The 24,675-nt window shown below is 44.4% G+C and overlaps 1 protein-coding gene across 2 annotated transcripts in view; it reads right to left on the bottom strand.

Moving 5' to 3' along the window:
- Positions 1–24,675, bottom strand: part of LOC138569886 (guanine nucleotide-binding protein subunit alpha-11) — a 756,289-nt gene that overhangs the window by 612,308 nt on the left and 119,306 nt on the right. For both annotated transcript variants that reach the window (XM_069648307.1, XM_069648315.1), the window contains exon 2: positions 7,460–7,644. In XM_069648307.1, the coding sequence (XP_069504408.1) occupies positions 7,460–7,644 (185 nt within the window). The remainder of the gene's footprint in view (positions 1–7,459; positions 7,645–24,675) is intronic.

The raw sequence follows: 24,675 nt of genomic DNA, 5'->3' as shown, positions 1-24,675 counted from the left end.
TATTAGGGCATTGTTGAGACCCATTACCAATCATATGTATACCTATTAGTGAATGTTAGGGTTCATGCAAGATGGAGATGTAGTTAGCTCACCCAAAATGATGCTGGGAGTTAATCCTAAACATTACCAAAGAAAAATATGATATATGAAATGATGGAAGATGTCCTCATTAGACTGTGGAATGCAATAGTTCATTCATCACGTTAATGTGGAATCATGAACGCTGGGCTACTGATTGTTCAGTACTTAATAATGAGTTCTTACCCTAAATAGTTTGGCAAGGTAGCTTCATGAATGAAGAATAATTGTTGCAGTTCATTCAGACTGTTGCCTCTTTAGTAAATCCATGGAGAAAGTCCAGTTTATGTATGGCTCAAATGCCTATAAAGATGTGGGACATATAGCAATATATTAATGGCCTGTTGGCAATTATGGCTCACCGAATAACAAAATTAAATCAGATAATTTGATCGATGAGGCCGTTAGCCAGTTCCCTCATCTTATGAAGATTAAGGTGCTGCACATTGGCCTGTTTTTCTCAAAAAGAATTTTCTTTCAATGAATAAAAGGTTCCAATACCTATAATGGCAAAAAATGGAAATAACGGATGATCAGTATTCTAAAAAGATTATTTCGTTAGAAGTACTAGTGAGTGACTCCTACAATGATGCATGGGAGATGTAAAGACTGGTTTGAAAAAAGCAGTCTTACCTTCTGGTCTAGTAAAGGGTTTGATCCCGACTGGAGGCTTACAAGTCATGTTGTCCTTGCTAGTGAAGGTGAGTAATGTTAGCGACTCGCATGGGCGTCAGACGTCACACGTAGAACGTGTGACGTCACGCGCATGCGCACTGTTAGTCCGTGACGGCATGCGCAGTTGAATAATTTAGCCGCTAAACTGATTTCGGAAAATAAATATGAAAATAAAAATGACATAAGATGTTGAAGTCAAATATATGATTAAAACCTAGTGCAGAACCAAGATAAATTGATGTATACAAGGTATGTCAATATGTATATTGTTCTTGTGAATTTCGAACAGTTGAAGAGTCAATGCATTAGAAAATGGTGTAGGAATGAAAAAGGGGAAATTAGAATGAAGAAGTGAATATATAAGTAAGTTGAGAGACCCTGGTGGTCCCGTACCAGACAAGTAAGTAAGCATTCTATAGTCAAAGTGGTCCTGTACGGTTGGTGCATTATAATGGTAATATAATGCAATCAGACTAGACTAGATTGCAAAATTAAATTAGATTGGAATAAGGATGTGAATAATATATGAGTGACGGGAGAGACCCTGGTGGTCCCGCCCCAGACAGATAAGTAAACGTTCTATAGTCAAAGTGGTCCCGTACAATGATAATAATGCAATCAGTGCAAAACATTAAACACTAATTTAAAAAGATGATGCACTAAAACCAAAAAATAAAGTGGTAGTACCCAAAATTGCCAGAAGGGTATTTAGATAGTGCAAAGATAAACAAGTGATGGATGTGGAGAGTATTCTTTCTAGTGCAAAATGATAAACGCTCATGTCATAAATTATATTCTTGGAGAACAAGTTATGACAAGACTTGCATTGAAGTCCTTTATAATAGGAGCTACGTGTCACAATCGGAGCCCTGTTTAGTGGTTGGATGGATTTCAACAAAGCCAGACTAGATAAAAGGATTGTATATGAATATTGGTTCATCGTCAGATCGCACATGACTAGTCTTGATTACAAGTCCTGGTCATAATAAAACATACATTTCATTGTCCGTATTCAAACCATGTTGAACACATCGTAGGTTACAAATAGTTCTAGCTTCCAGCTGTCTCAATTTCAGCTTCAGGTCTCCTCCTCTTTTCCCAATAGATGCCTTCTTTAGGCCAATAAATCTTATGTCATCAACTGTGTCCATCTGATGGAATTCTTGCCAGTGGGTAGCCAATAGAAATAAATGGTCCTATTTTTTAAGGCTGCTCAGGTGTTCGCAGATCCAAATGCGTAACTGCCCAATAGTGCTGCCTACATATACCTTCTAGCAGACACTATAGCATAGACCACAAATTTTGTCCTGAAATTAGTCAGCAATCATGGTTTTGATACCCAACTGAGTTGTAAATTCACTACAATCTGGGTACGCATGTTTGCACACAGTGCAGGTACCACATTTGTGGAATCCCTTGGTCATCTTCAACCATTCTGATTCTTTAGGTTTAGATTCAGCAATATATGGAGGGGCAGAGTCTATTTTTTTAGAGTTGGTGCTCTTGCGTAAACAAATGTTGGTTTATTGCTAAGAAATGGTATAATTGCCAAAAGAGCCCAGTGTCTGCTTACAATGTTATGCAGCTTGTGTGTATCAGTAGAATATCGTGTGATGATATCTATGAACTTCCTTGGTGCTCGTTCGAAATTCACAAGAATAGACATATTGACATACCTTGTATACATCAATATATCTTGGTTTTGCACTAGGTTTTAATCATATATTTGACTTTAACATCTTATGTCATTTTTATTTTCATATTTATTTTCCGAAATCAGATTAGCGGCTAAATTATTCAACTGCGCATGACGTCACGGACCAACGGTGCACATGCGCGTGACGTCACATGTTCTACATGTGACGTCAGACGCACGGGCGAGTCGCTAATATTACTCACCTTCACTAGCAAGGACAAAATGACATGTAAGCCTCCAGTCGGGATATAACCCCTTACTAGACCAGAAGGTAAGACCGCTTTTTTTAAACCAGTCTTTACATCTCCCATGCATCATTGTGGGAGTCACTCACTAGTACTTCTAACAAATAATATTTTATAATACTGATCATCCGTTATTTCCATTTTTTGCCATTATAGGTATTGGAACCTTGTATTCATTGAAAGAAAAAAAACAGGCCAATGCGCAGCACCTTAATCTTCATAAGGTGAGAGAACTGGCCAACGGCCTCATCTATCAAATTATCTGATTTTAGTTTTATTGTTATTCTGTGAGCCATAATTGTCAACAGGTCATTAATATATTGCTATATGTCCCACATCTTTATAGGCATTTAAGCCATACATACACTGGGCTTTCTCCGTGGATTTACTAAAGAGACAACAGTCTGAATGAACTGCAACAATTCTTCATTCATGAAGCTACCTTGCCAAACTATTTAGGGTAAGAACCCATTACTAGAGTACTGAACAATCAGTAGCCCAGCGATCATGATTCCACATTAACTTGATGAATTATTGAATTCCTCAATCTAAAGAGGACATCTTCCATCATTTCATAGATCATATTTTTCTTTGGTAATGTTTAGGATTAACCCCCAGCATCATCTTGGGTGAGTTAACTACATCTCCATCTTGCATGAACTCTAACATTCACTAATAGGTATACATTTGATTGGTAATGGGTCTCAACAATGCCCTAATATATAAAAAACCCTTTTTCTATTCTTCACAAAGACTAACCTAATGGATTGAATAGTAATATTGTCACATTATATTAGAATTGAGCCCTATACTACTCAACAAACCAAGATTTTTAACATTATGTGAGACTGAAGAATGACCATGGGCTAAATAATTTTATGTTTCATTTCTTCACCTCTGCGCTCTCTCCCTATGATTGTGCACGCCCGATTATAGGCATGTACAACCGATCTTTATATTATATGTACTCTTGTTTGGCAAATCTGCCCTGAATTATTTTACAATTTACACTTGTATAAATAATCGTGTCTTGATTATGATTTGTTGGGCACGACTCATCACGTGCCAACGTCTGCAAAAATGTTTTATTAACACTTGTTGATGTTTGAATTATCACAACCTTATCACAAACAGCATTGAGAACGACTTGGTCGAAACACGTGTCAGCTGTGGCTGTACTTGAATTAAAATCACTTTTCACATACTGGACAGCTTTCATCTATAATCTTTGATCTGGTTATGAAATTGGAATCTCATTCAAAGAGTATTGGCCACTACGATTTATTAATCTCTTTCCGCAACTTAACTATACAACTTAACTACTCCATATAGTAGTTTTTGAGGCGTCAAGGGGAACCTCAAGTATAGTTTCTGCTGCATTCGGACATGATTCAAGAAAATAAAGCGCACTACACACATTTACACCCTTGTTCTAGCTACTCACATCCATATCCAACACTACCTGGAAGACAATGCCAGCCTAGGTAGACAACAATCCGGTTTCCGCAAAGCCCGTGGTACAGAAACCACCCTCTTAGACCTTAAGAACCAAATAACCAAAATAATAGATTTGGGCAAACCCGCGCTCCTGCTTCTCCTCGATCTCTCTGCTGAGTTTGATCTGGTCGACCATGATATCCTCACCTCCCACCTCTGCAATGCCACTCACTTCTCTGATAAAGCCACCTCCTGGATAACCTTAGAAGGAAGGGCCATGAAGGTCTACTTGGACATAGCCAACGCAGACCCTACCACCATCAGCTGTGGAGTCCCAAGGTTCTCCTGTACGGCACCTACCCTTTACAACCTGTTCATCAAACCAGTGTTCGACTTGTTGGACGCGCTTGGCATAGCTTATACAAACTATGCCGACGACACTCAAGTGCTCCTCCCACTCACTGGAGATTATGATCAAGATTCTAAAGTCCTCCTCCAAATCTATACCACCATTCAACCTTGGATGGCACTCAATGGCCTCTGCCTAAACAGACAAAACTGGGATCATCGTCCTGGGTCCCAAGGAAATTCTCGCTAAACACAAAATTCATTACTTCACTATTGACAATACTAATATACCAGTCTCTACTTCTGTAAAGACCCTCAGAGTCTACTTAGACTGCACACTCTCAATGACAAGACAGGTCAGCGCCATCTCCTCTGCATCGGCCCACACCACTAAACCTATAATTGCAATAAGGCCCTTTCTAACCACCCAAAACTGCCTGTCCATAGCCAGGGCCACGGTAGCAGCCATATTAAACTACTGTAACGCCCTCCTGGCAGGCACTTCAACAAAAATCATCAATAGACTCCAAATAACACAAAATAATGCACTCCAGGCAGCTCTACACATCCCTAAAAGTGACCACATATCCCATGCCAGATGTGAAGCGCACTTGCTCCCAGTCAAGTAAAGGATCAATTTTAAAATCCTCATCCTTACACACAAATGTATCAATCTTTCCGCCCCTTCGTACCTCTCAGAAACAATATCCAAAAACACCTCTGCCCGCCCCACAAGAAGCCACCTTGCCAATCAACTCCACGTACCAGCCATAAAAAGAGCCAACGCCGGAGGCATTGGCTTCCCCCACATAGCACCAAAGCTCTGGAATGCCCTCCCTAACGCCTCAGAGCAGAGCCCTCCCTACTTGCATTTCGCCAATCCCTCAAAACTACACTATTCACATAACCCTCACCACACACATACGCACCAGCCTCTATCACTAATGAACCCACTAGCAGCAATATACTACTTACTACCTGCGTGTACTCTTGTAATCTTAAGCGGAATCTCAAATGCAACTTCCTCCGCTTATACTATGCAACAACAAAATGTGTCACAAAATGCAAATGTCTATGCAACCACTACGATTTCCTTGTATCCAGACATGCCTTTATGTAACAGTGCCATGGTGCCTCTGGGCTGATGTGCGCTTTAAAAATACGAAAAGAGCTTAAATCCCACCCAAAAACAAATTTATGAAAAATCAAAAAAAAGGGAGGAGGGAGTTGACTAACTCAGCTCATGTGCAAACTGGAAAGCCTCATTATCAACCAATCTTCAGTGCTCTTCAAGCCTTAGTACTGAGGAATGACTATTCCAAGACATGAATGGCCACAACCAACATGATCATTGCAGGAAGATCAAAACCCTCTGCAACACAGTGTACTGGTTATCAATGTGTGCATCACTTACAATCTCTACACACAAATACCTAAATCACCCACACCCATCACCCACACGGATACACAGAGTGGACCCAAAGAACTCACTCTGGGACATTCCTTGACCTGCACACCGCATCCATAACCCAAGTCTAGTTCTCACTGAGGTCTAATAAAAATTAAAAGCTTACTAGACCTCCAGGTCTAGTAACCTATTTTATTTACTCTAAGAGAAATACTTTATGGCAGAATATTTGTTGTACTGAGAAAACAAGGTCACTCATGAAGAAACATTGCCAGTGATAAGGTTACTTCATGAGTCATCACGTTTCATCAGTACACCAGCAATATTAATGTGCCTTTCCCCTATTCACATCCTTCTGAACATGTTGTAACACTTTCCTATGTTACTACAGAGAATACAATATCCCCTACATGTTAAGTACTATTAAGTGAGTCTTCTATGAGGATATCACATTTCAATGACTTGTTGGTCAGAGTTAGCATTAAAACATCTGAGTCAGGGTTTGAGTTATGGTTGGGATAAATTATTCCATAACACAGCAGAGGCCTAGGATAGGATTAGAGTGTAAAGGAGTGTAGGATGTTAAGAGAAATATGCTTAGCTGCAAACTGCTGCAGAATTACAAGTAACATAGCAATGTAGCAGTAGCAGAGTAGGGGCGTTCAGGGTCTAGAGTTCGCTCCCTACAGGTAAAAGGTACTACTGGAAATGGATAAGCAGGGCAATTTATTAAAAGAAATGAGCCATGGGTCGGCCGCTTCCAAGCTAACCATTCTTGAAGGGCCGCAATTTACTATCCACTTTGATTCTCAACATTAGTTCACAACCACCCCAACCCTTGGGGAGTGGCTGTGTGCATTTTAGAAAAAGACATTTACAAAGTCTAATCCTGTGCAAAGCTGCCGCGGATAGCCAAAAAGTTGCAGCGTGGATTTTGGGGATACACACCAATATAATGTAAGCTCTTTATTGTACAAATCACAAGTTCTCGGCCATATGGATACTTTTTTTTATTGATAACTTACACGTCTCACTGCTGCTCCTTCGATTTCTTCAAAAAGGGGAAAAAAGGCTGTCCCCCAGGAAGGTAGACGCCATGGTTCTCTGTGCACATCCACCTCAGAGCCTATCCAGAGCTTCTTCCCTACCCCTTTCACCACCTTACCTAGCAGACTTGATTAGCCGACTGCCACAGATTAACTTCCAACTAATTATGATGAACCAGCAGCACTGCTGCCATCTTTACAGGGCAGTTGTGGACAGTGCAATTAAGATAAATGTCCTCGACCCACCTCCTATGCTAGTGGTCAAATGGATTTCGCGAATGTTGTACTTGTCATCACTGGCCTTCAACACCAACCAAACCCTCTCCAGAATGAATAGCACTAAGCCCACTTATGCCACCTGTCCTCTAGATCAAGTATGCACACATGAAACACTGCTATCGAACAAACAGTTAATCAAGCGCACAGTGCAGCATAGTCAAGCATTTTACTTTGAATAAAGCACATAAACCAAGAAATGAGGCAAGAGAAATGGAGATGTGTGAAGTTCTCAAACAGAGTAGCTGACCTTGTTCTGTTCATACTTGTACAAGATCTTCAAGGTCTCCATAGCACGGATCATAGACTGCATGGCAGTGAAGATGTTCTGGTAAACCAGTTTTGTGAAGCCCCGCTTGTCTTCCTCTGAATAGCCCGAACCATGAATTATCCGCATCTGTTTTATGAATGTGCTCTTCCCACTTTCACCAGTGCCTAGAGAAAGAGGGGGGAAAAAAACACAAATAAGAACTTTTGTCTCAATCGACTAGTACCTACGCTGCTTCATTTGTTATACACTCCAATTAACTATATATTGAACAGAAGACACCAATATTTTAAATAAAAGCTTGAAATTGGGTGCGGATGGGATTTGACAGGGGGAATGCCTCTAGAAATTGTAGCAAATATAAATGTACTTTAATTAAAGGTGGGAATTGTGAAGGCACCATAAAACCCATCTTTGATACATCTTAGTCTGCATTTATGCACTTGATGGGAGTGGAACATTATCACTTCATGGCCAAAAATCACTAGCAGCTATTTAGATACTGTTTTAATTCTAGAAGAGCCTGGCTAGCAGGACACAAACAGCTGAACCCAAAATAACTTGTGCCATACAAACATACCGATTTAACAGTCTGGAAACATGTATGAAGGGACACTAACATGCGTCATACATAATGGACAAAAGTGTCTCTGGATCTAACCAGCAGCGCCTGCAATAGCCACTAGCTAAAGCATCTAACAACCGAGTGGGCCATTGTGTGTCAAGGACCCAGGCTGTCCTCTGTGACACTGGGCCGACTAACGCCATGCAGGCACTGCCAGGGGTTGGCCACTGCTAAAATCGGCAGGTTGAGTAGCTGTTTCCCACCAGGTTTGGACCAGACAAGCAGCTGGTGAAAGTACCCGAAGACAAAGATTAGCTCAGTCTGACTGTAGGAGGAATGTCCCTCCATTACGAAGATCCTCGGTGCCCGGGTGAGCATGTGTTGCTCTCCTCTGGAGCAAACCTCAGCTGGTGAAAGTACTTTTGTGAACGACTTCCCGCCTGTCCAGGCAGTTGGTGATGTGGCTCCAATCCCGCAGAAGAAACCGTATTTTAAGATAACATGCCTGTAAATATTTTTGTAGTGGAGTCGTACCCTTTCATGAAGGCAGTGAACCCATATTGAATGCATCGAGACTTTCGTCTTACTGGCCACAGCGCCCAAACTATGCATTGTTGACTGTAAGAATTAAGGACTGCCCTTGGGTTGTTATGCAGTAGGTATTTATTGAATAGGGTTTTGAAAAAGGAAATGTCCACTTAAAAGTTCCTTCACTCTCAAGGGAATCTCTTCTTGAGGGCTGGTAGTAGCCCTGGTTCGTCTTCTAGTCGCTCGAGCCCAGAAAGGCCCACATGTCTTCGTCTTTTCCCTCTTGCGTTCTGCCGTTCTTTAACAACCAAACAAACCACCATCTGTGTCCCAATATACCCTAGTCCCTTCCTGGATACGGGATCTCCAATCAGCCTGCTCCTTGTTGGAATCTCCCCTGATTGGTCCTGGTTGTGGTATCCCCACCCCCTGTCAGAGCAGCTGCCCGTAACCAACAGTACACCCTAGGGAAGTCTATGACGGGTCCCTGCCAACATTAGGTAGCCGCCGGGCCGTCAGTATAAACGCCTGTACATCAGGTAAGAGTGTATACCAATTCTTGTCGCTATACGAGATGTTGCCTGGTTCACTGGGGGAAATGAATCGAGAGTCCTGCAAAAAGAAGAATAGTCTCCAATCCTCCCAAGGGTGGGAGGACAGGCATCTGCGTGGAAGACGGCGTGCAAAAGCAGCAATGGGCCAATCCGGCATCTGTCTCAAGAGTACACCCCTGATATCACCACCGGCTGCAATTCACATTGCCCCGTGCAGGAGTGTTTTGAGGGTGCTTCTAACAGGAGAACCTTCGATACAGAGACGTCCGATCACTGCATTCTTACAGTAACATGTAATCATGCCGCCCTGCAAAAGAAGGGTAACTGGAGGGAAAGCCCTATTTGTGGAAGGACTAAGGGCTTGAAAGATATGGAACAAGAAGGCGTTCTGCCACTTGTGGTTTGTAACATACCATAGTTCATGAACGTTTAAACTATTTAGAGAATATATTAGCTCGAATCAATCTGCTCTGTGAACCCATCCACAGAACTGTTTTTAGGTGTCAAAGGTTAATGTACAAACAAATGCAACATCGATCTGCACAGCTTTAATTAAAAAAATATTGTGAAGCTAATTATTTCTTCATCAGCAAATTCATATGCGCAAAACATAACAATTAAACACAAAGTGACCCGTGTAAAACAAACAGAACAATGCAATATGTAAGACCGTCAATTAAATCCAAAAGACGGTGGGCTTGTACATTAGCACCATTGTACATCGTACATTGTCATAATTACCAGACATATGAAAAACATTATATACAATGAATTTGTGCAACAATGGTTGCAAGTAGATGTCCTCGTTTTAGACCCAACATAGGTCAAATTACAAGCAAAAGTGACCAATCTTTGGGTCTACTTCAGGGTGGTAAGCCCTAGATGTGTCATGGACTCTACAGTTGCGAGGGTGCTTGATCAGGGTCTGGTCATCCAGGAAAGGATATTAGTTGTGCCTTAGCCTCCGCACATTGAAAATGAACACAATTTGTTAATTGCCGAGTTCGGTGCCCGCAAATAAATGGATCACGTGTAGATGACCCGTTTACCTGCCCGTATTGGTATGGATGGCGAGTTCTCCGCTTTACTCCAAGCGGCAGCATCCTTAGGTCACTGTAAACGCTGCAGTCCTGCCTGTATAGAGCGGTTTGTTGATGGTAGGCCGCATGCGCGATGGTATAGTTTCTGGTTTGTGGATCGTACCGAACATGCACAGGGCTATGCTGGTTGTGTTTTGGGAGTTGTCGTGGTAACCTGCCTGCATTTGTATTTTGAGGAAGGCAGTGTTGTAGGGTGCTTGGGTATGTTGTGCAAACGTTACTGTGCAGCGTTTCCTGCTCCGATTGTAAATCGAACTGCCCATGCGTAAGAGTTTCCCAATCATAGTATAGGCGTAGTCATGGCAACCAGCTGGGAGATGCTTGGATTTTGTTTGTAAAGCGTAGACACACGGGGCTTCCCTGCTCCCAGGTTCAATGTACACTGTGTGTTGTTAAGAGGGGCTGTGGCCTGTGATCAACAGGGGGCTGAACACTAGGGGGTACTCTGTGCGCCAGGGGGACCGTGGTATTGCCTATAAGCCAAAAAGGGCCTGGTCTTAACTAAGTGCCCTCTTATTGCAGTCACCACTGCAGAATGCGGAATTCCAGGGCAGGTTGGGTGTAAGAGCGCCGCCCCCCCCCCTATTTTCTGCAAAGGCCTAGCGTGATTGGAGAGCATTGGCAGCAGATGGAAAGGGAGAAAAGGAGAAAGTGGAGAGAGCCCAATTGTAGGGACATTTTGGTTTGGCCTCATCCAATCCTGAGGTGATGGATTGCAGTTTAAACATCCCCCAAGCTTCTCTGTGGTTGACCATTGCTCACATTAAGTGTTGAGAACTTTATCGTCCACCATCTGATGTCATCTGGGCTGTGCTGATGTTCCATAAAGTGGGAGAACAGGGGAGCATCTTGGTTTTTGCAGCAGATTCTCGAACAAAATGTCCACCAATTCTTTTGTTAACTCGCCTTTGTGGTTTTGCAATTTGAAAAATGTCTTAAGATCCAGTCCTGGCCTTCCACCTTGCACTTTTTTGTTTTGCTTGTAAATTTGCAAGCTGTACAGGCCCGTTTTTGTTTGGTAAGCTAATATATTCTCTAAATAGTTGAAACATGCATGAACTATGGTATGTTACAAACCACAAGTGGCAGGACGCCTTCTTGCCCTGCAAAAGAAAGCTTGTTCCTGCTTGGGATTGCTACCTTGAATCCTGTGCACAGGATATCAAAATTGACATCAATGACTACACACTGACAGAAAAAAATAAATGGTCTGCAGAGACTGCACCGACAAAGGATGGAGGCCCCAGAGAAGTATAGCAGCTCGAGACAAAGCCTAGAAGACCAAGTGGTGGGGAAGGTGTACACCACACCCTCCTCTGGGAATGCTTAGGGTCTGTAAAGGACGGATTTGGCCTCGACTGACAACATCTCCAGAGTGCAATGGCTGACATAGGGAAAACATATCAGCCCGGTTTAATCTATGCCACATGAATGCCAGATAGAGGACTACTCCACCCATTTTCCGTGGGAGAATGGTATCCACGTGCAGGGTGAATATGCAGACGCAAAGTTAGTTATGAAGCTCTGAGTTGCAAAGATTCACAGGCTGTGAAATCTAATACAAGATGTGAAGGAAGGTAGAGTGGTTGAATTTTAGGAGGCGGAAGCTCCTGATGTTCAAAGCGGTCTTCCCTGTGATTTCAAATGATAGAACGCTAAACACAATACATAGGATGGTACAGGTCCACTGTGGATCCAGGACTCAGCACCCAATATCATCATGAAATTCAATTGTTTGATTTTTAGTAAAACCTTGGTACATTTACTTCCATTATACTCATTATATAAGCAACTCAAACAAATTGATACTGCCACACCAAAAAAGAAAGTGAATATTACACATGTATTAGTGGCTATTCAATTTTTTTAAAAATCAAGTAGATTTAATATCTAGCATCCACAGGATTCCCCTGTTAAGGGTACACTGACATCGACTCTCTGCCTAGGTGCACTACCACTAGTACCTTGGTGAACATCCTTGGAGTGGAGGCTATGCCCAAGGGTAGCACCTTAAATTGGTAGGGTTTATTTGCCATTTTGAAGCGCAGGAATCTGTGCGCTGGGGACATTGAAATATGAACGTATACATCTTTCATGTCCCATGTTGCCATGTAGTCCCCCTGTGATTAGCAGTGGGATTACTTCCTGTAGTGTTGTCATGCAGAATTTTTGTGGCTTGACATAGGTGTTGCAGGGCGCAGGTCAAGAACAGGGCGCATTGTTAGGTCTTTGGCACAAGGAAGTACATTGAATAGATACCCTCGTTTACCTGGTTTGGTGGGACGATTTCTATGGCATTAATAGCAGTGCTTTGTCCTCTTCTAGCAGGATGCATTGTTCTTCCAGTGTAGTTGGTCTTTGTCTTGGCGGGTGGTTTGCTGGTGTTGGTATTGGCTCTATGCCATAGCCCCCAGCTGCAGTGGAAAGTGCCCACTTGTCTGACGTGAGCCCCTCCCATGCGTGGGTTAAGGGAGAAATAGGACACCCTACTGGAGAGGCATGTGAGGGTACCTATAGTGGGTGGTCATTGCTTAGGCCGGATGGAGCTCCCTGTAGAGGTGAATCTGCCTCTACTTCTGACCTTCAGTTTTGTTGTGGAGGACTGCCAATGTGAGGAACTCCAGGACAAACTCTGCCCACCCTTATTGGAGATTGAGGACTGCTGGGAGTTCTGTCCTTCAAATCGTGTATTTGAACCACCTCTGCACAAAGGGTTTGCTTGCGAGTTGTCCCAGGGATTTGGAGGGTGTCAAATTCCTCCTTAGCACCCTTTAGTGCGTCCTCAAACACTTTACCGAATAATGCGTTGGGCTCGATAGGCATGTTCAAAAGGGTGCTTTGGGTCTCCAACTTGAAACCAGATGGTTGTAGCCATGCATGGAGTTTTAATGAGGGTACCTTCTGCCACAATTCTTCACGCATGGTCTGCTGCATCTAAGCTATTTAAGAATGCAGCTTGCTACTCGTCTCCCTTCAGCGATTGTTTGCTAGAGCTGTGTCTTTAGGGGTTCCGGGACAGTTTTTGCTGTGAGATCTTGTCTCATTTGTAGCAATTATAACTGGACAGTAGCGTTTGATATCCTCACTTGATAGGCAGCCAAGGAAGCTACTTTCCAGCCTAGGGTGTAAATCTTTTGCTCTCCTTGTCAGGAGCGGCTTCGGCAGAGCCTAAAGATGTCCACGCTCTCTTCCTTGTGGTGGTGACTAAGAGAGATGGGCTTTAGCTGCCCCCCAATGTACAATGGGTCAAAAGGGGCTGAACTAAACATGTCAATGCATGGGTTGACTACCCTTGTCAGATTGGGGGTAAGTAGAGAAAGCTAAATGTACCTTTAGACAGATTGAAACAGTGGGATGAACTGTGCTGCATATCCCTCATCCCCAAGGATGTCTTCTACAAAGTCCATCAACTTGAGCTTCCTGGATATCTATTTTAAAGCGTTCTGCAGCTTTTAAAAGAAGGTCATTGTACTGCAGCTGGTTGTCCCCTTGTTCTTCTGGGTCTGCTAATGATCAAGGGTCCTGGGTACCTTGAGTGTCTGAATACATGCCATCGCCCACTTAATAGGTAGAGTTATTAGTTTGTGTTGCATCTAGGAGGGATTTTAGCGTCGGGCTACTTGTCGGCTGCCCCTTGAGGTTTAGAGTTTGAGAAGTTGATATATTTTTTTTTTTTTAAAGACATTCTGCTCATGACCCAATAAAAGTTTTCCTGGGCCCATAGGGAGGAGCTTGACAACACTGAGGGAACAGGTGCAGGCAGCCTCTCTGGAGCAGGGGGCCATTTGTGATGTATTGCCCCTGAAAGGGTGTCTTTTGGGGCAAAATAATCCCTATTCTTTGAACTGTGAGATTTTGAGGCTTAGGGCATTAAGGATTTTGAGCTTTTGGAAGTCGTTGCCCATGAGCAGGGTGTCCTGTGTTTTTTAAATAAATCAATCACTCATTTTGGAATTTTTAGTAGGGGCAGTCGACGTGTCAACGCATGGTAGCCAGAACCAGAGGACTTTCCCGATTTGGTACCGGTTTCCGAAACAGACTTTGGCATCTTTTAGGGGGGGCTTGGCGATTGCGATGGCCTAGAGGATAGGGATTTTTCGGACCCTCCCATCGCCACCGTGTGGCTTATCGGTCGACGACGTGGTCCACTGTCAGCTATGGAGGATGTGTTAAGTGTCTTGTAATGGAGGTGCATCAGCTGCCAGGTGTCGTCTCGGTAGCAGAACCGCTGACCTGCCTGTGGAGTCCGGGCTGGCACACTTGAATCCATCAAGTCCCGATCGCCCTTGGCATCACTTACGACGCCAATGCTGCCATCGCTGGATGCTCCCTCGACACCATTGCGGCCTGGGCTCGCATGGAATGGTGTTTATTTTTTCAGTCCTTTAGAGTTTTTGGCCAAAACCATGTACAGGACTTTGAGTGGTCCCTAGGGAGGCAAAGGTTACGCACACTGCGTAAAGCCATCCATGGAAACTTCCTGTTACAGGAGAAATTAAAAAGGCGCATTTTCCCCATCATATGGACTGATGGCAGCCTAGCGAAATCCAAGGAAATATAGGGGAATATGTATTCTCCAAGTGAGATGGATTATAACCTCCCCCACTCTCCCAACTGTATAGGCCATATACAAAGTTTGTTGAGACGGGAGTCGTCGACGAATGGTCTTGTCCTTGAAGCAGTCGCCGGAGATCGTACGTGTACAGTCATCAAAAAGTCTAACTTTAAACTTTTTATAAGTAATGGCGTCGGCCAGAAGGAACTCTGCAATATCCGTAAGACTATGATGGCAGAAATAAATAAATAAAAATGAGGGACCTTGACATGGTTAAAGTGGACGCCACTAGGGATAGTATTACTGCCATGCCCCGTCAACGACCCCTTTGTGTTTGGCAAGAAAAAAAAAATAAAAGTCAAACTCTGCGGCTACCACTAGATGGCAGCCTATGCATAGCATGGGATCCAAGCAGATCCACAAGCCTCAGAAATATATATACACTAAGCAATAAAGAGGAGCTCTTTAGAAAGGTAAACAATCTAAAAACCAACACTATACTTATGGAAAGTAAAGCATAAACTACATTTAGACTAGCTGTATGGAATTCAAGGTAAGCAGACCCTATTGGTAGTAAAACTGTTACTTACTGTTTCAAGCAATAGAGTTCTACTACCAATGTTAATTTCTGGAATAGTGGAACACACTTCAAAAAGGTAAGTAAATAACGCAATACTGCGCGGAATAGCAGTGTGAAGTAACAACTTTTGAACACTTGTAACATTCCATTGCAGGAATATACAGTTACAGCACCAACACATAGCAAGTAAGTACTTTGCTACACTGGTCACATTTTCTTTACAGAAGCCTTTACTTTAGAAGTGTTTCCCTAATCTAGGGCATTAGTGTTCTCAGAAAGAGGACGACACTGGTGGTCCAGTGGCCAACAGAAGGCAGCTGAAAATCAAGAGTTCCAGAGGATTTCTCATCTCAACTAACAGATTTAGGAGGTGGTGAAAGTGTTCAGGGACTTTGCAGAAGGCTCCATAGATTCATTCCAGCATATGGCCTGGGCCAACAGTATGGGCAAACTCCCATCTACACCACTTACCACCCTAGCCACACAGAAAGACACTAAGATTTTAGCTAAGTATTACCTCAAGCCACACAGTATCTCAGCAGTGAAGAGCTTGGAGACGGTCACCTTCACACTGGAGTAGCACAGAACCTGGTCTCTAGATTCTTGGCCATGGTGACAAAAACACTGGATGGGAAATTGCAAGATCAGTCGAGAGCAAAGGCTCCCAGAAAAGGATTCTTCAGTGCACCTCGCAACTCTATGGATTTAGCACCCTTTTCAAGGTACCAGATGCAGAACGGTTGTCTGATCAATTTGCCTCGCTATCTCGGCTCAGCACTCTGGTGAGGGGCCTTCAAAGAGTGGAATATTGCTCCTGGGAGGACCAACATGAGACCACTGAAGTTTCAGCGACATTTGTTCATGCACTCAGCCTTCAAGGTCCCAGGGTATTGGCGGTTTGCAGCCCAGGAAGGTCACAGCTCGTTGTGCATTGGCTCGAAATGCAGGTCTTCTGAAGACTGCTTGGTCCCACCAGTTTAAGGGTTGGAGTCATTAGCTTTGGAATTTCTGAGGCATGAAAGAAGGGGCCAGCACAGGAAGCAATTACACAGAACGCATCTCCAGTCGCTTCTATCAGTGACAGCCGTCTTTGCTTCTTCCTCATCGGATTCAGCTTGTGATTGTCATGATGCCTACCCCCGGGCATCAGGACCAAGGCCCTCAGCTCCGGGAGCAGGCATCCAGACATTTGTTTAAACCTAGGCAGCCCCCGGCTAGGGGCTGTTTGGGTTCAGTCCTGGCGCCTTAGGCGCCAGGCTCATAGACTTTACTTACCTGATGCAGACCATGCTGCAAAAGAGTCCAAGCCTACATGAGGCCTGGATGGGACTATTTTGTTACAGGGACTATTTTTTACTCGGGCGTGGCTCAAGGGAACTTCTTACCTGGAACTACTTTGGAGGCTATTTAAACCACACCCGAACAGCAGCACATGCTTCGCGTTATTCTGAATCCAGCAGCGTGACGCTCACCGTGCCTGCAGCCAGCATCCAGTCTTCTGCCACGCCAACGTGCCTGCAGCCAGAATCCAGTCTTCTGCCAAGCCCGCCTCGAATCCGGAGCTCCTAGAATAAAGAAGAAAAGGACAAGGTTAGAAAACGAATTTATTTCAAATTCCTCACCTAATTCCGGAACCATTTCATCTCCGGACCTGGAAAGTACATCAGTCCTGCACGCGTCGCTTCGCCAGCTCCAGCATGGCGCCATACTCACCAGTTCTCACAGCATCTTTCGATCCGGCACTGTCCATTTCTTCGCCGTAATCCGGCGCCTAGGGGACACAGGAAAAAACAACGGCATCAACAAATACAACCTCTTACCACCATAGACTTACCACCGGCAGTATTATTCCATAACTCTCCACATTTTCATATGCCGCATCTGTAAAGAGGGAGAAAAACAATACGTTAACGCATGCAATAGTTACCGGACAGCGTTGGGTAACAGACTCTTACCTGAACGCCAGCAGCAGCTACGGGACCTTCTTCTCACGAACTCAGTTGCAACTTAAGGAAGGAAGGGGACAAGAGTGAACATCGGGCACTTGAACGCTTTGAACTTGATACTTACCAATCCCGCCAGGGACTTCAGAGTCAATACTTACTGGAACTCTCCCAACGCCTTCAAACCAGTGAAGTAACTGGTATCTACGCGCCCCTGCAAGACACGCAGGATGGAGAGCTCATCTTTTACAAACATAAGGTGAGGTTACTAAGGGGATATCAGAGGTGATTAGTTGGGGAGAGCGAGAATAGTTGGGAGGCCATCACGAAAACCCACAGGTGGTTAATCCCTGTCTCCACTTGCAGGAAAATACTTCTTTGGGTCCAGCAGACAAGACTAGGCCGGCCAGTCCAGACAGTCCTCTCTGCACTACGCATCACGTTGAAGGAGACCGCAGCTGTCCGGGTCCGATCGGCAACCCTGTGGGGTCCAGGTGAGCGTAACAGTGATGGACTTCTCTTCAGCTTCCAGATCCAGGCCATTTATCCAGGAACCCAGCCAATTTATATTAACACATGCTACATTCAAACTTGGGGTGTTTCAGGACTACCAGCCTCCCAGTAAGTACTGGTTCCAGGAAGGCATGCCAGAAGACAAAGTGCTGCAGAGTTTCAGACTCCTCCCTAGTGTCCAGTCTTCAGACTCTGGAGCCTCAGCAGGCTTCACAAAGGATTCTTGGTGAAGACAAAAAAAAAAAAAAAAAAAACAATCCAGGACTCTTTCCTCCCCTTATCCCCTACCTCCCACGTCCCACCCCCTCCTGGGATGGCAGCAGTACCATGAAAGTATCCTGTGCATACCACGGCTGGGTTGACAGCCGACATTATAATAAATAACACTAGCCATAATAAGCAAGTCACTAACAAATGGTACAGCAGCAGTGAGAAAGGAGATATACAGTAACTCCTCAGCACTCCCCATAAGGTGGGGTGTGCTGATCTCACAATGGGAATTGTAGAAACGGATAGAAAGTATCCTTCTACCCTTGGGAACATTAGTTACCACAAGCAGGCCTCGCAAATTCACTTCTCCAACTCACATTGGCAGATACTTTTTTTCGGGGCTTGTACTATTTTTAGACTACTGGACAGAGCCGGTGAGGGCTTTCAGGAAACGTTTGGTTGTATGATGCATGTATAGTCTTTAAAAGCCTCTAGATGGCAGCAGTGCATTGCGCCCGGCATTTCAATCTTATAGGTCTGAGAGAAGGAAGTTAGGTTCCTACAAAACCGTAAGTTTGCGTGGGAATTTGCATACAACTCTCCAATGTGGTGCTGGACACGGTGGTACAGGGAAAAATGGAACACATTCAAAGGGAGAGCACGACTGTTAAAAATGTGAGATTGTCACTGTGTGCGGTCATTCCTTCCAGTGAAGAGGTACTACTAAACAGTGTTTGGTCAGTATTCCCTGGTTTTTATCACTGCTTTATTAGTTTAGTTAATTCTTTCAGCTTGCCTGAATTTCCTGCTCTGGCTTATTTGTAATCCAGTGTGCTGCACAGACCAGTATCATTATCTTTCTATACCGTTTTAAACCATCGACAGAATCAATCTTTACAGGCTGCACGTGAATGCTGGTGTCTTGTTTTAAAGGAGCGTTCCACAATTATAGGTAATTACATCTGCCCGCCCACAAATCTGTCCTGAAAACGTTAAGGCTGTTGTAGGGTTGTGAGTGGTTTCTATAGAGAATGAGCAAGACATGTTAAAACAATCCTGGGTGTACTCCCTTAAAGGTCAATTCTGATTAGTCACGCGTTTCACCAATACATTTTGCACTTTTAGTCCATTTTCTAAAGCAGGGTGTAAAGGTTTTCAAAATAAACTATTCCCGACTTCCCAAAAGGGAAAAGTTTATTTTGTTAAACGTCCGACTAACCATGAAAGAAATGTTAAAGTAAGTTTGGGCTATAGCATGCATCATGTGATACCTATAAGCCAAAACTATAGCCTTGGAGTACAGAGAGGGAGGAATAGCAGATCAGGGGGGCACACAGGAACGACACATCTCGTTTCCCCAAATTCCCAGTCCATTAGATCTACCGCTTTCCAAAGTCCATTACTGCTAATCCTGTTCTGCTGGGGCTCACCAATCACTTTCGCGACCGTGCGCCTGGGGTCTCCTTACAACTTCACTTTATGCAACTTAGTCTAAGTTACCTGCGCTTGCCACCCCTCCAGTCTGCACGCTTGATCAATATCAGCCATGCATGTCACCCATTGACTCCCAAGGGACCATGCTAGTAGTATGAATGTGCAGTACAAGTCCGGCTTTAACATTAACATATGTAGGTTGTAGATGTGACGCTTAATATAAATTGGGAAAGTGGTGATTTGGATGGCAGCTAATTGGTTGCAATTGAATGGTGGTAAGGCAGAGTGCTGGTGGTTGGTTTCGGGGAAAGGGATCATCTCTGGAACTCAATACAGGCCGGATTCTCTTGCCCCTGTCCATCTCCCCTGTCCATCTCCCTGTGCCTCTGTAAAAAGCTTTGGAGTGAAGCTTCTAACGAATGGTTCTCGTGAAGCCCACATTTCTGCTATTTGCAGTGCTGGTTTGGTAGAGGCCCCAAGGAAAATGTTCCCTTTCCTTCCAGCTGAAAACTGCTCAACTTTGGTGGCATCCTCTGATTAGCGCACTGGATTATTGTAATGGTATTTACTTGGGGCAGCCCAAGTATCGGATCCAGCAGATGAGTCTTGCGGAACGTGGCAGCTCGGCGCTCCCCGCCCGACTCCTACTCTGCCCCTGCTACGTTGCCTGCATTGGCTTCCCATGGCAGCTTGCATTGAATTTAAGATTGTGTGCGTTCATAGCTATCCACAATGCTGGCCCATATTTCCTGAAAAACTAAATGCAAAAACACTGTCCAACGCAACACCTACGTTCAGTTTCTCAGCTTCTCAGGGTCCCTAAATTTTGTCTGGAGCGTCTGGGTGGCCGCTCTTTGTGCTGGCGCCAGTTTATGGAATGCTCTTCCATTTGACTTAACATTGGTTGATTACTTTCCCTTTAGGAAATCTTTGAAGACACATCCGTTTCATCTTTTACTTCACTAAAATACTGGATGGCGTACTTGAGCCTGCCTCCTCGTCCACATTTGGCACCTAGAAGCCCCATTTGGACCTTAGTAGCGCTTTATACATTTTAAATAGAAATATAGGTTCAAGGATAGCTCCGTCACAGGTTTGACACTTCTCCCAGAAGGCTACAAGATACACTCTATGCCTAGACCAAACAGACCAGGGGGTTGAGTGGCAGCAATAATCTTCCGAGTGGATCCCTGTGTCTCATTCCCACTCAGGCCTACTCATCCTTTGAGTGCCTCACCAAACTCTTCACTCCTGCTGGCCACCTTCTATCAGCCACCTGGTCAGCCCTCCCTCTTCCTTTCAGAATGGGCTGACCAGGCTGCACACTTCAAAAAACACAGGATATCCTATCCTCTATTCCTCACCACCTCATGTACCTATATCTCTTGAACTGCCCTTGGCCACCACCACACCTCACCTCTCTCCCCTGTCACACCCAAGGAGGTCACTAGACGTATCCTCTCTATGAAAGCCTCCTTAAAACAGGTGGACCCATTTCCCTCCAAAACCATCAAGCACAACCTACTCTCGCCCCAGCCTTGGCCAACCACTGCAACATCTCCTTCCCCACTGGAGTTCTCCCCACTGCTCTTAAGCACTCCCCTCAAAAAACCTTCTGCCGACCCTTCAATACCGGCTAACTATGCTCCGATCAGTTCTCTTGTCTCATCACTCCTTCCGTGGGCAAACTCCTGGATAAACTGGCTATTTCTCAGCTTACCCTCCACACTGATCCTGCTGGTTGCTTCCATAACCACCAGTCTGGCTTTAGAGCATCAGATGCATGGAAACTGCTCTTCTGAACACCTGTGAAGATCTGCTCTCAAATCTTGATTCCAACTCACTCGGTCCCCATTCTACTCGACCGGTCCACTGCCTTCAATATGGTGAACCACAATAACCTGATTGCACATCTGATACCCTGGGCATCACTGATCAGGCCCTGGCTTGGCTAACCTTTCTCTGATCACTCATCCCAGGTGGAATTGGGGTCTTTTCTCTCCCCCATCACTCTCTACATGCGGTGTCCCCCCAGGGATATAGCCTACCCCCCCTGGTTTTTCAATGGCTACATGCCCCTCCATATAATAGCCACCTTCACCGCCAACTTTGTGTTATGTGGATGACACGCAGCTCTCCTTCAGGCTACCCTTGGCCTCTTCCTTTTGCTCACTCATACGAGACTGTCTTACTGGCCTTGCATCGTTTGCGGCACACCACAACTAAAGCCAGATTGTCCTCATCGGGACCCCTGTTCCCGCCTTCCATCTCTGGCAGGCCTCCCTTGGCCCTGGCACCTCTACCTACCAACAAGGCAATAAATCTGGGGGTCATCTTCAACTCCACTCCCTCCTTCTCGTCACACATCATGGAAATCTCTAAAGAAAGTCCAACTAACTGCACCTCTACCTTTTCTCACTTTCCCCCAGAGGATCACGGTCTTCAAAGCCCTAGTTCTCTCTAAACTGGACTACTGCAACAGCCTTTCTCAACCGTCCCTCTTCTACTCTCCGTCCCCTCCAACTCATCCAGAACAGAACCGCCAGACATATGCTTGGACTCAAGTCCAGGGACTACATCTTTATGTCATTGAAATCCTTTAAGTGGCTCCCCTTGGCTGCAAGTATCAAGTTCAAGACCCTTTGCATTGTCCACAAGGCTTTCTGGGGCATGGACCCATCTATCTGCAACGCTCTCTTCCAAACTACTCACCTTCCTGAGCCCTCTGCTCGTCTTCCTCCAACACTCTGCGGGTGAACAGCTACTCCAAGCAGAGACTGGTAAAGGAGACTATGGTTTTGAGCCAGATGAAGTTGCAAACAATTTGATTTTTGCGTCGAAGTCTTGGATTAAGAAGTCTTGGTTGTCGAAGGCAACGGTGGCATGGACTTGTCTGACAGACAGCTCGACAGATTCTGCAACGACTTCATCGCGTCGAGGCCACAATGGCCGTCGATAATCTAGCCTTTGTCCCAGGCTCTTGGACCCACAGGACCTGGCTTGAGTCACTTGCTTACTAGTTTCAGAAGGCGTGGAAGGCGCATGGCCTACTTGCTTCGAGGGATTCCAACTCAACATTTTTTAGCATTTCCCACTTGAATGATTTCCATTCAGCCAGAGTAGAGGCCTTAGCAGCACAAGATATACTTCTCTCTGGTGAAGCATCAGACAAGGAAGACGAAGTGGCAATTTAGGATGCCTCTGCTTCGATTTCCTCGACAATGAAGAGATGCGAGAGCCACCCAGTGACCTGGACCTTTTAGTGTTCTTCCATCAAGAAGAGTCATCTCTCGCTTCGTCAGAGGAATGTTTTTTCAACATAGTCGAAGGGGATTTCTTGGGGAGTCCATCTACCACCAATTTCCCTTTACGCTCCTTCAGAGATTTTCTGGTCATCAAATTGACAGGTTGAGGTCTTGTGCTCCAAACCAAGACACCACAAGCACACCCGATGTGGATCCATCAGCGACATTGTATCGTTGCAGTCTTGGCATTTCTTATACTGGTCTTCGGGGTTGACAGAGCCGAAGACGAAGACATTATTCAAAATCTCCAAGTAATATATGAAGAGTTCCGTTGGTTAAAGCGAAAGCTTACGCAGAAAAACGGAACTGAAGCCAACGGGCGCTGCATCATGAGATTATGTGTGTATATATATATATATACACACATACATACATACATACATACATACACACATCGGTGGACATCGATTAGACCGTATGAACGCCCTCTGCCAAAAAAAAACAACAAAAAAAAACGCTGAAGCTGAATATTGAGATCTAGATGAGGAATACATGCGAGGACACAATCCATTCCAAACAGATAGCATGCCCAGGTCAGACAGTGGAAAGACTGGTGCCCATTCTAACAGTATAGAAGAAAAACAAACAGAGGGCGATCTCAGAGGTGCCAGGTAAGTTAAGGACAAAGGGACATCAAGATGTGGGGGTACTGAAAGGTATTGGGCAGTAAAAATAAAAAAAGATTTTTAAAAAAAAAAAAAAAAAAAAAAAAAACACAGGGCCTGCTGCCCCACACAAAACGATACCCATTGACCAGAGCAGATTAGGGGATATATTTGACTCCGAATTATGCCTTGCTGCCATAATGCATGCAGACCTCAACCTCCACATGCAACAGCAATTTGCCCAATAAAGAAATCGTGGGTCATGGTGTTTCATTCAGGATTTGCGCCCCTAAACGTAGGGATAGATGCAGAATTGTCCATGGTTCCGAACCCTGCCACATGTGTAATATACAAGTAAATGCAAAAAACTTCAGTCGACTTGAAAAAACACCTTTTGACTATATCCTTGCACCCAGATTCAAGATACCAGACCCCTCGAGGAACGGACGCACGCGAGTGAACGCTGAATGAGCACCTAATATTGATGAGCATCAACAAGATAATATGGGGGCAGGCAACATTTAAGATTGCATTAATAATCAGTAACAAGGTCCCGATTTGAAAAAGACAAAGTAAAGCCGAAACACGTGTCATCAACAAGGGCAAATCTATCATAATAAAAGAAACATTTGCTTTTGCAAGCTATATTTGGCGCGGTCTTCCGAGTACTTTTCAAGCAACTAGTTTCATTAGTAGTTTCTTTGGCTTTTAAATCACAACCTCAGTAAGACGCGACACGCAGTACACATTTTTTCCTAAAGTTCTACAACTCACCATTTGTGCTCAACATATACATGTCGCCTTGATAGTCCAGACCTCCAAAGCCAATACTTTCTAAGATACCAGACCACCTTCACGTATCACGGAATCAGATTTGAACATACTCATTTACCTCACAGGTATTGAGTCGCCCAGCATTTTTTATAGAATAAAAAGGGATCTATGCAACGTGCAAACATCATGCACAGTGATTCAATATGTAGACTTGCTAATATGCAGCGAGACAGAAGGAGTGTAGAACAGACTCCGTACACATTTGGTCACTACTCGCAGAAAAAGGGTACACGGTGGATAAGAATAACCGTATTGTCTCAAAGAGGTGGTGTACTTGGGACAAATCTCTATTGAAAAGCAAAGAATAATGCCCGAACAAAGGCCATTGATTAAACCGCTCGCCCACGAACGATTAAAGAAATGCAAACGTTTCTTGGTTTATCTAACGACTGCAGAGCTTGGGTATTTCATTACGCCAGATCCCTAAATCTCTGCTGCAGGGCCTTAAGGAAGCGCAGAAAGTTAAGAGGGA

The sequence above is a fragment of the Ambystoma mexicanum genome, chromosome 1p (assembly GCF_040938575.1).
Source record: "Ambystoma mexicanum isolate Mex_15411 chromosome 1p, UKY_AmexF1_1, whole genome shotgun sequence".
Taxonomy (NCBI): domain Eukaryota; kingdom Metazoa; phylum Chordata; class Amphibia; order Caudata; family Ambystomatidae; genus Ambystoma; species Ambystoma mexicanum.
This window is presented reverse-complemented; position numbering and strand designations above follow the sequence as displayed.